Source organism: Vulpes lagopus, chromosome 8, assembly GCF_018345385.1.
Source record: "Vulpes lagopus strain Blue_001 chromosome 8, ASM1834538v1, whole genome shotgun sequence".
Lineage (NCBI taxonomy): Eukaryota > Metazoa > Chordata > Mammalia > Carnivora > Canidae > Vulpes > Vulpes lagopus.
This window is the reverse complement of record NC_054831.1, coordinates 90,992,801-91,006,838: the sequence shown is the minus strand read 5'-3', so window position 1 is coordinate 91,006,838 and position 14,038 is coordinate 90,992,801. Positions and strand designations below refer to the sequence as shown.

Here is a 14,038-nt window from a genome sequence, read left to right as displayed (position 1 = left end):
CAGTCACACTGAATTAGCTTTAAGAACAGGCTCTTAATATAATGGATGCATTAAAATGTAGAAAAAAATGAGAGCTGCATACAGACCTTCACGCTTAAGAAAAGAGCAGGGAGTAATAGACACTTTCTAAACCTTGGATTATGATCCTGGCTTTGGGAAGAGATCACAGTTACCTCATGTCTAGCCACTGATCTAAGTTAGCTCCAGCTCTGTTAAAAGCTATTTGGTAAGAAAGGTAGCACCTGTTCTTTTCCAACTCAGATATATACATACGTGGCTGCTGGAGAAGGATGCTGCAAGGAATTGATATCTACTGCCAGTCATTGTAGAGAGAAAGTGCTTATTTGTACAAGTTCTAAAGATCAACCTGCCACCAGACATTGATGACTTACTTAGTATGCTACATCGCCACCCCACAATTAATGGGGAAAAAGTATCTACCGAATGACAAGACACCTGAACTTCTTTGTCAGCCTGTTTAGCTACAATGTTTTAAAAAAAATAAATTGTCTTCAACGACAGGGGGAACCGTGACGTGACAAAACAAAACAAAACAAAACAAAAAAGCCAAGCAGTATTTATTGGTGACAATAAACCAATAATTTGTTTCATTTAAATTAAAAAAAATCAGGGGAAACCAAAGCTCTTGAGGAAGAGCCTACTGAAGATTTTGCAAATGCACACCCAGCAATCAAGATGGGTTTATGGAACAGTGTTTGGGGGTGAAAGCGGGAATGTCTCCATTCAGAGATCCCATAAAACCACTTACCACAAATTAACCAGGAAAGGATGCTCCAGACCCTGCATGATCTGGAGTTCCTTGAAGACATTTCTCACTTCGTTGCGCTCCACGCACTTTTGTTTGTTCATGTATTTCATTGCATACATCTTCTTCGTATCATTCTTCTGCACAATGCAGACCTAATGGCACAAACCAGAGTGAGAAAGCGGTCAGGAAGTTAACGGATCATGGCTGTGGGAGACAGAACAAGACCTATTCAACAGCCTGGCCTGGAGGCCTCACTGACACATTCTTTGATACTCAAATTGCCACTTAGCTCTGATTTCAGAGGAGAAAATTTAATTTTCTTCCCCTGTACCGGGTCACTTTGCAAATCTCTGCTTTCTCAAACAAGTCAGCCTGTTTTTTGCTCCTTGGGTTTTTTTTAGACAGCATTTTGGAGAAAATAGCTGCTTTCTTGTCAGGAATCTTCCAATAGCAAATGACATCCTTATTCTGCTTTGAGTGATTGGTATTGGCGCAGCTAAACTGCCTAGTAGAACAATATTGTGCGAATAATTTCTGTTTACACCAAAGTTGATAGGACCTAAAAGGACTTATAGCACTGAACATGATGTCCATGTTTTTGAAATTCTTTTAGAGGTTCTATATGTCTGATAAAATGGACAGCAGATGATTTTTTAATGCAAGTTCAATATGAAATAAGAAATGTTCTCAAAGTATGTCACTACCAAGAAACTAATGATTAGGATTTGAATCCAGAAGTTTCTTGCAAAAAAAATGAGGCTGGATCTTTCATGGTAGATTTTTGAAAATAAAAACATAGCATAACTGATGGAAAAACAGATATCAGGAAGCTTCTTTTGCACATAAAAAGAGTTAACTGTTGGGGCGCCTGTGTGTCTCAGTCAGTTAAGTGTCTGCCTTTGACTCAGGTCATGATCCCAGGGTACTGGGATCCCTGCTCAGCAGGGAGTCTGCCTCTCCCTCTACCCCCTTCCTTGCTGTGCTCTATCTTTTTCTCTCTCAAATAAATAGTCTTTTTTTTAAGAGCTAAGTCTTAAATTGACAGCATAACAGTTATTGAAGGTATGGGCACAATTGACAACTGACTCCAAAATTCTAGAGTAGAGAGAAAGACTTAAAATCTAGTGGGAATAAGTAGGCATGACATTGAAATAATTCTGAGAATAACAGGTGTTCATTACATCACACACCTCAAACTGTAGTGAAGATTTTACAAAATCCTCTCTGAATTATCATCATTCCTTGTGGTCCCAGGAACAGAATAATCTGAACATTATGATGCTGTTCCCTGAGCTACATAACCCTGCTAGTGATTAATCATTTTGGTTCTCACCTTCCCAAAACTGCCTTTCCCAATGGCTCGCAAAATTTCGAAGTGGTCAAAGTTGACTGCAAAACAAACAAAGAACAATGTGAAGGATTATCAGTTGCTTTTTAGTTGCTAATGAATTAATAAAGATTGGGTGAAACCAGAGTGCCTTGTTTAAAACAACATTCCAGATGACTTTAAGATGTCCATTCATTCAAAAAAGAAAAAATAAATAAATAAAATTTCCTGATTGAAAAAAAAGATATTCATTCATTCATTCATTCATTCATTCAAAAAAATATTTCTTAAACACTTCTTATTCATTAATCATAGTGCTTAGTACTGGGGAATATAGTAATAGTAAAGTAAAAATAGAATCTCTGCCTTTATGGAGACTGTAATCTAGTACAGGATCCATATATAGAGAGACACTTATAAATAATCATAAATTAATGGACAATTAAAACTCACTGAATGTTAAAGTGAGAAGTCGTGGGGCTCTAAGAGCATGTAACGATGGATTTCTCGCAGGTGACAGTCAGGAGGAGCATCACTGAACACCGATGATTATAGAGAGATCTGGTCCCACAGAAACAAGACTGACCCTCCTAGATAAGAAAAACATACCTTCTACCCAGAAAGTGCTAATAAAGTTGTTTATTTAGTAAACGAAGTCAAGTAAATGACTTATTTTCCAAAATTCTTGCAGTTGGAGTTTCTTTAATCTATTAGATTATAAACTCAATGAGGGCAGAGATAATAGGTCCTTTTGTTCATCCTGGTTTCCCTCGCAACTCAGAAAATTCCTGGCTTGAGGTAGTTGAAAGCAAAACTCTTAACACTTCCCACAGAGCCTCACACAGTGATTTCCACATAGTTGCTTCTCAGCAAATAAATCAAACAAAGCTGTAAAGATACACAGGAACCTCAAAACAGTTGCTTCTTGTAAATATGAGCAGTGTGAACATGAGGATCTTCTAAGAAATTGTTGTCCAAATGGGGTCAACTATAACTCCCCATTAAGGAATTATAAAAGTAATTGGGAGGTATGAGAAGTATCCAAAATTTAAACAAAGTAGAAAAGGTTAGAAAATTAATCAGAAATGTCTCAAAAGTAGAGTAAGAGTAGTATTGCTTTGAAACCCTGTGTTAGTTTTACATATGTGTGCAGGTAGATATGGATTGGATCGTGATAAGAAGTTTTTGGTATCTTTTTTCACAGGTTGTAGTCAAAATAACTTGAAAGACACTTCTATCAATTTTCTCTTAACATTCAAACTGATATAACCTAACCAATGATTTCCTCACACTTATTACAGGAGGCACAGTTCTACATTATGCACCATAAAGGTGTCAAAAAATTGACCAGGATTTATTTGCAAGTCCAAGATTTAATCTTGAGCAGACCTGGTAACGTTAACAGTGATTTCTCCACTAGTAGCCTAGCCTAGAACGCTGTGACGACATTTTGAATCTTCAAGCATACAGCAAGTACCTAGAAAGCATGAAGCTCCTTTGTGATATTAATCCATTTCATGATTAATCTCTCTTTATAAGCCATTTTAGGCTTTAATGAAAATGATAAAAGATTAGATGCCAGGTTGCTAGTTCTACTAGGATAACTGCCTTAATTAGTGTCTGGTCCCAGAAAAGCAATAGGACTAAAGCTTTAGAAAGAATGCATCTTACTTATGCCTTTATTTCTAGTCAGTCAAAAAAGAAAGCAGACTCCAGTTCAATAACAAACTGTCTAAAATCACTTCTGAATATAATAATCAGCATGGGGAGAAAGCCAATGACAGATTAAAAGTGGCTAGGAAAAAACCTCTCATTCCATCCTTTATTTATCTTTTAATTCCTGGGCAGTTAACATACAGGGTTATATTCATTTCAGGTGTACAATTTAGTGATTCAAAATTCCTACTTAATGCTCATCCCCTTCGCCTATTTCACCCATTTCCCCCATGGTAGCCATCAGTTTATTCACTAAAGTTAAGACTTTGTCTCTTGGTTTGTTTCTCTCCTTTTTCTCTTGTTCATTTGTTTTATTCCTAAATTTCCACATATGAGTGAAATCATATGGTATTTGTCTTTCTCTGACTGACTTATGTCACTTAACATTATGCTCTTTAGATCCATCTGTATTGTTGCAAAGGGCAATATTTCATTCTTTTTTTTTTTCTTTTCAAGATTTTATTTATTCATGAGACATACACACAGAGAGGCAGAGATTATAGGCAGAGGCAGAGGCTCCCTATGGGGAGCCTGATGTGGGACTCAATCCCAGGACCCCAGGATCGTGCCCTGCGTTGAAGGCAGACACTCAACCATTGAGCCACCCAGGTGTCCCTTGCAATAATTCATTCCTTTATATGGCTGAGTAATAATCCATTGTATACATATACACCACATATTCTTTATCCATTCATCTATCGTTGGGCTCTTGGGCTGCTTTCATAGTTTGGCTATCATAAATAATGCTGCAGTAAGCATAGGGGTGCATGTTATTCCTTTGAATTAGTGTCTTTCTCATCTCTGGTTAAGTTTATTCCTAGGTATTTTATTATTTTTTGTGCAATTGTAATGGGATTGTTTTTCAATATCTCTTTCTGCTGCTTCATTATAAATGTATAGAAATGCAATGGATTTCTGTACATTGATTTTGTATCCTGTGGCCTTACCAAATTTAATTATCAGTTCTAGTAGTTTTTATGGTGGAGTCCTCAGGGTTTTCTATATATAGCATCATGCCATCTGCAGATAATGAAAGTTTTACTTCTTGCTTACCTTGGATGCCTTTTATTTCTTATTCTTGTCTGATTGCTGTGGCTAGGATTTCTGGTACTGCATTGAGTAAGAGAGGTAAGAATGGACATCTTTGTCTTTCTCCTGATCTTAGAGGAGAAGCTCTCAGTTTTTCCCCATTGAGTATAATGTTAGCTGTGGGTTTTTCTTGATTATGTTCAGATATGTTGCCTGTAAACTTACTTTGTTGAGGGTTTTTATCACGAATGGATATTATACTTTGTCAATATCATGTCAGTTTGTTCTGCAATTGTTGAAGCAATCATATGGTTCTTATCCTTTCTCTTATTGATGTGATATATCATATTGATTTGTTGAATATTGAGCCACCCTTGTATCCAGGGAATAAATCCTACTTGATTGTGGTGAATGAAATTTTAAAATATATCCTTGGATTCAGTTTGCTAATATTTTGTTGAGGATTTCTGCATCTATTTTCATCAGAGATACTGGCCTCACTTATTGGCCCTTCCTAAGTGTCCAGCAATAGGAGTAGTAGTTAGGAGGGAGGCTCATGGAAGAGGCAATGAGACTTCATGACTCAGATAAAAAGGAGAAAGAGGTGAAGTCAGAATTATGGATTATTTTATCAACAGAAACCCATTTGTATTATACGTGTATAGGATTTACCAAAGGGGCTGGGTATCAAATAGCATATCCTCTGTACACTTAAACCTATGATCAACATGTATAATATTAACCAGCAGATTATTTATGGCCACAGGTCAAAATGGGTCTGCAGCCATTGTTGTTTTGCCTATGAGCCAAGATAAAAAATATACAACCATATAAAAATCTGTAATATTTACCAGCTGGCTTTTTACAGAAAAGTGTGCCAGCCTCTGAGATGAGTCTTTAGAGACAGATCTCCTGAGTTCACATCCCAGCTCCTACAATTGATAGTTGTATAATCTTGGCAGTTTACTTCTATGCTTTGTTTCTTCATCTGTGAAGTGGGTATGGAAATAATAAATATCTCATCAGGTTTAGAGGAAGATGAAATGAGTTACCATACAGAAAGTACTTAGAATATGAACTGGAACTGACTACTTGTGGCTAGTATTCCTAATAGCACTTCTTAGGGGATAGCATAATTCAGAACCCCCCAGCCGATACCGCAGTTAAGTTGCTGTCACAGCACACGGGTATTACCAGTCAGCATGGAAGAAAATGGCACTTGTCAGTGTCACTTCTACACATTTGCCGTTTTTGTAGTCAGTGGTGTGGTGTTCTTGCAGTGTTTCCTCCAATCTCTGAAGCAAAGTTAACCTTTGTTGTGTCTACATTTAAAAAAATTATTTATTTATTCATGAGAGACACACAGAGAGAGGCAGAGACATAGGCAGAGGAGAAGCAGGCTCCCTGCGGGGAGCCCAACGTGGAACTCGATTCCAGGACCCTGGCATCATGACCTGAGCCAAAGGCAGATGCTCAACCACTGAGCCACCCAAGTGCCCTTTTAGATTTTTCTATTTAAAATACTATACAGCCTGGTTCTCACTTCCACTGACAGAGCTGGCCTACGCATGTGGCCTAAGGAAGGACAGACAAGTCGCAAAGCTGAAATCTTCAATATCTTTCTTATCTGCTGTGGAGTCTTGCCTTCACACATGGCTGCTCACCCCAGTCTTAGCAAACATAATATCAGTACAGTGTCCCTAAGGTTGCCTAGAGGTGTATCAGGTTAATAGCCTGAGTTGAATGGCTCCTAATGTTATGATACTACTTCAGTTAGTTTTAAAAATACTAAATATTGGGGCACCTGGGTGGCTCAATGATTGAGCATATGCCTTTGGCTCAGGTTGTGATCCTGAGGTTCCGGGATTGAGTCCTGCATCGGGCTCCCTCTGCCTATATCTCTGCCTCTCTGTGTGTCTCTCATGAATAAATCAATAAAATATTTTTTAAAAAATAAAAGTACTAGGAACACCTGGGTGGCTCAGTGGTTAAGTGTCTGCCTTTGGCTCAGGGTGTGATCTCAGGTCTGGGGATCGAGTCCCATGTCAGGCTCCCTGCATGGAGTCTGCTCCTCCCTCTGCCTGTGTCTCTGCCTGCTTCTCTCTCTCTCTCTCTGTGTCTCTCGTGAATAAATAAATAAAATCTTAAAAAAATAAAAGTACTAAATATTATAAAAGGCTTATTTTTTAGTTTTTCTTTGGGGTAGGTCACATTCTCCACAAATCAACCAGACACAGAAATTCTATGCGCTTGAGGGATCTGTTTATGTGTGGCCTGGTGTGCATTTCATTTTTTAAAAGGCTACTTATGTGACATAGAGAATGAGAGAGAGAGAGAGAGAGAGAGAGAGAGAACATGAGCCAAGGGAAGGGCAGAGGGAGAGGGAGGGGGAGAAGCAGACTCCCTGCTGAGCAGGAAGCCGGATGCAGGGCTCAATCCCAGGACCCTGGCATCATGACCTAAACTGAAGGCAGACACTTAACCAACTGAGCCACCCAGGAGCCCAGTGTAGCTTTCATTTTTATGTCTCATTTTATCCTCACAACAACCTCACAGCCTGTGTAGCTAGGGATGCTCAGATCAGAGAGATTAAATAACTTGCTGTGGGTGTCACTAGTGGAGTGACTAAATGACCCTGGCGTTAGGTTCTGAAGACAGAGAGTGGGATGGAACCTTGGTTAGTCAAAACTGCACGTGAAAGTCCTCCAGAAATGTACTGCTTTGGAAACCAAAGGAGTCTTTCAAAAAGTCCAACATAGTCATCTCTTGCGTGAGCACCAGATGAAGCACATGAATTGCATTTCGGTGTTTTTGTATAGGAAACATTTAGGCACTAAAACCACACTCAGCTCATCCGCAGACTCAAATTTATTAGTCACTTGGATAGTAAGACACCCGAGGGGACAGCTGGCTGACTGCTGTCACAAAACCACACCCGATGCTTGAGTGCAGAAGTGGGCGGAATCAGCCATCTGAGTCTGCTCAGTGGCTTCACGTACACTCAGTACACACCTCTCTGATTCTGGACCTAAGCTCTTAGCCACTATTTCTATAGTCGTTTTAATGTTATTACCATGTATACACCCATCCCATAGGCAGAAGCAGGGGAAGCAAGGAGGGATTTGTCTCTCCTTTTAGAATCACAGGGGTCAAGTCAGCTTTCCCCAAGTCTTTCCCAAAAATTAGGCATGCTGATGATAGAATCCTGTGTTTGATGCTTTTTCTTTCCTTCGTTTTACTTCTCTTACCATCTCTCCTGTCTCAACGTTCTGTGCAGTAAACAGAAGGAAAGGTGAGACTCTTCCTTAGAGTTTCTTATACCATCCTGACACTAGGCATTTGAGAGAATAGAAGGTAAAGCAGAACTCCTCTCCTTTTTTTCTGATTGAGGTCAAAATATTTGGAAAATATTTTATCTTTTTCCTAGTAACAAAGATGATTCCAGCCTAAGTAAATACCAAATCATGACCCTATGCACAACTCTGGGGAACTGCACTTCTTGATGTTCAAGTAAATCCTTCTATTGATGAGGAAACAAGGGCGTCAGCTGTGTGTCCCCATCTGCAAAATGGTGCTGATTAAACTGGAATCACAGGTGGTTTAGCGGCTGAGGTGTGATGCACCAGAAGTATAGTGGCCGGCTCACTCAAAACTAAAAATTACAAATGGTAAAGGACAATTATTCGAAGAAGGTTGAGACTTCTTGCCATTCTGAATTTTTAGCTGCATTCCCAGAAGGCAGCTTCTTTTTTTTTTTTAACAAATTCTGTGTATCCTTTAAGATAATTTTTCTGTATTTCTGTATGTATTCCCTTTTGACAGCAGTTGCAGCATACCATCATTCCTATAGAAACAGAGATTATAAGCTCTTTCTATATAATTATATTCTCACTGTTCCTTCATACATCACATGCAGATCTAGATCTAATTATTTTAAACAACTCTTTTTCATTACATTGTGTAGAATGTCCCATAAAATATTTAGCTTTTTGATGGATTTCAGAGATGGTTTAATTATCTGGTGTTACCTACAATTCTGGCCCGAACATCCTTGATCAGCTTTTGTGCAGAGGCTTGTAAGCTACTTTCATAAAAGCAGAAATGCTGTTAACAAAGAGTATGTGAAATCTCTAGTTTAACAGACACTGTACACTAGCCCTTCAGAGATGTTGCACCAAATCTCCTCCAAGCCAATAGTGTGTACAAATAGATTCTGTCCACCGCTTTGCCAATACTCTCATGCCAACAGTCTTTGACCTGACAGGTAAAGAAAAACTTGAATTATTGATTTACTTTATATTTCTTTAATGATGAATAAGGCCTCATGTCATTGTATGTGTACTGTTTCCACAGAACTGCCTATTCATAGATTTTTGCCAGTTTTTAATAAGTTATTTGTCTTTTTGCTTAGTAAGTGTGCTTAAAATGTTATATATGTTAAGTCTCCCTTTAACAAATCTCAGGAATATTTTATCCAGGCTCTCCATCTGGCTTTTGACTTTAAAATATTTATAATAGTGTAGAAGCTGAAGTGTTAAGTTTGTATATTATGTAGTCAAATTTTATATGGTCAAATGTATCAATCTTTTCCTTTGTGTCCCTCTGGGTTTATGTCTTTACAAGAAAGGCATTTTTTTCTTCAAGACTGCTAAAGGCTTATATTATATTTGGACCAAGCATTGCTGTCCTGCTGTTTTAGTTTTTGCAACGTTTTTTTTTTTTTTTTAGAATAAATAATGTTGTACTATTTAAGGTACATAGAATTTGAAGGTTCCCAAATAATGAAGTTTCCAAAAAGTACTTCTTAAATTGAAAGCTAAAACAATTGATAATTTCCTTGTTTGTAGCCATGCCAGTGTGATTATTAAAAAGTGAATGCCTTTATTTTTATTTTTTTTAAAGATTTTATTTTATTTATTCATGGGAGACACAGAGAGAGAGGGAGGCAGATTCACAGGCAGAGGGAGAAGCAGGCTCCATGCAGAGAGCCTGACATGGGACTCAATCCTGGGTCTCCAGGATCACGCTCTGGGCCAAAGGCGGTGCTAAACCACTGAGCCATCCAGGGATCCCCCCAAGTGAATATCTTTAAAGGGATTTTGGAGAATATCCTCATAAAGCAGCCTCTCTATATTTTGCTTATATAGCACAATGTTAGATTCCAGTGCTGTTTGGCCCTAGCTGATAGCAAATTAAACCAGTACAGTCTCAATAAGTCCCAGAGTACCAAGAAAAATTCTTCAGAGAATAAGACTATATGTATCTAAAGAAAAAAAAGGTCAAGCCCAAATCAGGCCTGCTTTTTTGGTATGTTAATTTGATATATAAATTTGCTACTTCAACATGTCACTGCTTCAGGCTCTGATTCTCTAAAAGCAAAGGTAATATGAAAGCAGTTACTGCGTAACTGGCTACCTGTCCCCCTTCTTCCCTCCAGTCCAGGAAGAACATATAGATTTGATTTTCTCCTCCAGTATAGCAGAAGCGACACTTAGGGGGAGTAAAGATGCAAACAGAAATTGCTCACTAACCTCAGCTCTGCGTTCACTGACATTTACTGATGGCTGACTCAATTGGAGCCAGGCATTGTACTAAGTGCTGGGGAGAGAAGCCAAGGCTGCCTTCCTTTATGGGGCCTATGGTCTAGTGACACAACTGAATCATTAATAAATGCTAATCTCTAACATTTATGTAAGGAATATCAGGCATTATTCTAAGCATGTTGCCTACACTACCTCAATTTTCCAACAGTGCTATGAAACAGTAGTACTATTATTGCCATTTTTTAAAGATGAGCAAACTACAGTGCAGAACGATTACAAAATTTTGCCAGGGCCACAGAGTAGGCAAGGGGAGCATGGTGGAAGTCCCACTCAATTGGACTCCGGAGCTGTCCTCAAACATTCTCCGTTACAGAGGCCCATGAAACATAAAAAAAAATTGTGCCCAAGAAAGGAGGATGGATAGCACACAGTTAGGTTCTCCACACCCCTACTTCTCTTTTTAGGTGAGATCTCTCTTTTTCACAGATTCCATCTCCCAACACTGGCCTCACCAAACACGTGGGTCACATTTCTGTCACCCATCCTGTGCCACACCCCTAGCCAGAAACTTCAGTCTGGGAGATGGGACGCGACCAGCATAGTTGTAATCTACATATTTACATTAATGTAGAACTTTCTGATGTGGAAAAGCATGCTTCGGCCTGTATCACAAGGCTTTCCCAACACAAGAACAAAATTTGCTGAATGTAAAAAAAAAAAAAAAAGGCAGGTCAGTAGGCCTAAGGGAATAAAGAATAAAGCAGCTGACACAGAATAAAGTCGTCACACAGGATAAATGGGGAACCCTGGTGGCATTAAAGTGTGTGGTTCGGTATTTATACAGGTCCTACTTTGGTTACTGATTAGGCTTCCCAAATATATAGCCAATAATTCAATTTTTCATTTTTACTTTTTTAGCAAAACTTATAAAGTTCCAACTAAAACAAGTACTACTACTGTAGGGAGATCCTCGTGTCATGGGATGTGCAGCAGGAACAGCTAACTTAGTCCAGCCGATGAAGTGAGACATCCTAGAGGACATGATTAAAAAGAGAAAGGTGTTGCAAAAGGACTTGCTCTTAATACTTTTTTTCTTTTTTTTTTTTAAAGAGACTTCCAATTTATTTATTTAAGAGAGAGAATGCACATGGGCACAAGCAGGAGGATGGGCAGAGGGAGAGGGAGAAGCAGACTCCCTGTTGAGCAGGGAGCCCCATGTGGGGCTCAATCCCAGGACCCCGGGATCACACCCTGAGCCAAAGGCAGGTGCTCAACTGACCGAACCACCCAGGTGCCCCTTAGTATTCTTGCCTATAGATTTTCTTCGTGGTTATGCCTACATTGAATTGGAGTCTCAGAAAGATAATTTCCCAGGAAAAGAAATGAAATACACACATACATAATTGCAGTATAAAGAAATATATATGTATCAAGAGCCATGTATGGTTCCACAGCATTTCCCAGGTGCGTCTGCCCGTCAGGATCACATAAAACACACTTCTAAAAATGTAGATTCACTGGGTGTTATACTGTATGTTGGCAAATTGAATTTAAATAAAATATATGTTAGAAAATGCAAATTCAGGAGCCTCAGCTGAATCAGACTCTGGGGGCTGATCCCGGGAATTTGTATTTTGATGTGGCTTCCCTGGAAGTTTTGATGGAAACTGCCTGGAGCCAGGCTGTGGGTCCTTATTTAGAACTGCTACTCTGTACAATAAAAGCCACAGGAGTTCTAAGGGAGGGCGGGGAGCAGTATCTTCAAACAGTAAAAGATAAGAGACCTTCAGGGAGGGACAGCGTTTTAGCTGGGCCTTGCAGAGTGGGTAGGAGTTCAACAGCCCACCAAGCATTGGAGGACTGGGACACTGCACTTCCCAAGGAGGGTGAGGAGGCTCTCCATAGGTAGGTGTTGATTAGTTAATTTTGTTTTAGTGGCCTTAAACTTCCTTTGCCCCCAACCCCATGAATGTGAAGCAAATAAAAAATGGTGTCTCTAAATAATTAATAGGCCTTTGTTGCCTGCACTGTACCACATCTTAGGCCAAAGTTGATAATTAAATGGATTATCTGTTCTGTGTATGCGTGTTCAGGCACAGTCCAGACACTTTACCACCAAAACCTGTGAAGTGGTAATATTATTGCTACTTTGCGGATGAGTTACAGAGACCTGAGAAAGTGGTCTCCCAGGGTTGGGGCTTAGACTTGAACTTGTCTTTTTTGTGGATCCAAGTTTCATAATTTGAATCTTACAGGTAAGTCCTCAAAATTTTATGATCCTGTCCAGTGGTAAAGAGCATAAAACTGTGGGTTTGGGTTTGGGTGTACTACATACTAGCTATGAACTTGTTAGTAAATTAGTTTACCTCTCTGGTCTTTATTTCTCCTGTATAAAATTGTGATCATATACAGTACCCTTTCTAAGAGTCCTATGAGGACTAGGTGAAATAAGCCATATCAAAGGTGCTTATCAAGTACTTTAGTAGAGAGTATAAGTTCAATAAATGTAGCATTATTGTTGCTGGTTTTGTTACGGTTACTAGATAAGCTACTTTGATACCAGCCCAGAGCATTGGTTTTTTTGCCACAACGATAGGCAAAATGATGTTGAGAATTCACATGGGACAAACAGTGCCAAGAATGTAACCTCTGTGAAAGCAGACACGTTTGTCATTATATGCACATTGCCTAGACCCATGCTGGGCCTGTAGCAGGTGTGTTATGAATATTTACTAAGTGGAAGAAGGGGGCAATGATGTGCCATCATCAATGTTTTATAAAATGTGGATGGCTTTAGAAGAAAAATTTTAAATATATTTTCCTTTATGTTGATTTCCTAACACATCATCATTTACAGTAGGTAACTCCTAGAAATGTCTTACCAGCAACTTATTATCAAAATGCTTTTTAATGAGACAGGCAGTAAAGTCAGTCTCCACTTGAATGTTGAGATCGCTCTGCAGACATTGGATTTACATGTTAAACCTCAAGAACTGACTTCCTCAGTCTTTGAGCTCAGAAGTACTGAGACCTGCCATTCTCCACCTTGTCAACTTTACAACAACCGACTGTCCTAAGTGAGGACGTGGTTGGTAACCTCCCAGCAGCTGGAGGATAATTAACAGGAGGAGTCAGAGACTACCTGTGTGATCCTTGAACAGAAGTACAAGTGTCTCACTATGGTACCAGCAAGGGGCCCACACAAAACTACAGACTCTCACATCATCCTCAGAACACAGAAGGGACCAGTCCCTCTTCTAAATTCTGCTGTCACTATGCCCATTTTTTATTTTTTATTTTATTTTTTATTTTTTATTTTTTTTATGCCCATTTTTTAGAGTGGACACTGCATGGTCTGCCAAGAAAGGAAGTAAAAAGACAGAAAAAAATGGAACCTCTGGGTAAAAATACAGTTCTTCCAGTTTATTTTTCAGTCTTCCATTAATCAGATGAATGTTTAGTCATCACGCTACGTTCCCAGATGGAGGCAGTCACAAAGAAAAGGTCACGTGTACCCTTTTCACCCAGGAGCAGCAAAGTGGGAAAGAAGCTAAAGTCACTTCTCCAGAAGCTGCAGCTGTTAGCAAGTCATATCAACAATGACCTGTTGAGCATCTACGTGCCCAGGACTCCGCTAGGTCCTTGGAAAAATTA

The 14,038-nt window shown here is 39.2% G+C and overlaps 1 protein-coding gene across 2 annotated transcripts in view; it reads right to left on the bottom strand.

Annotated features, from left to right (window-relative positions):
• STK32A (serine/threonine kinase 32A) overlaps positions 1–14,038 on the bottom strand; it is a 129,913-nt gene that overhangs the window by 90,015 nt on the left and 25,860 nt on the right. For both annotated transcript variants that reach the window (XM_041765138.1, XM_041765136.1), the window contains exons 3-4: positions 2,103–2,158; positions 770–921 (exon numbers count right to left, since the gene is read on the bottom strand). In XM_041765138.1, coding sequence (XP_041621072.1) covers positions 770–921; positions 2,103–2,158 — 208 coding nt within the window. The remainder of the gene's footprint in view (positions 1–769; positions 922–2,102; positions 2,159–14,038) is intronic.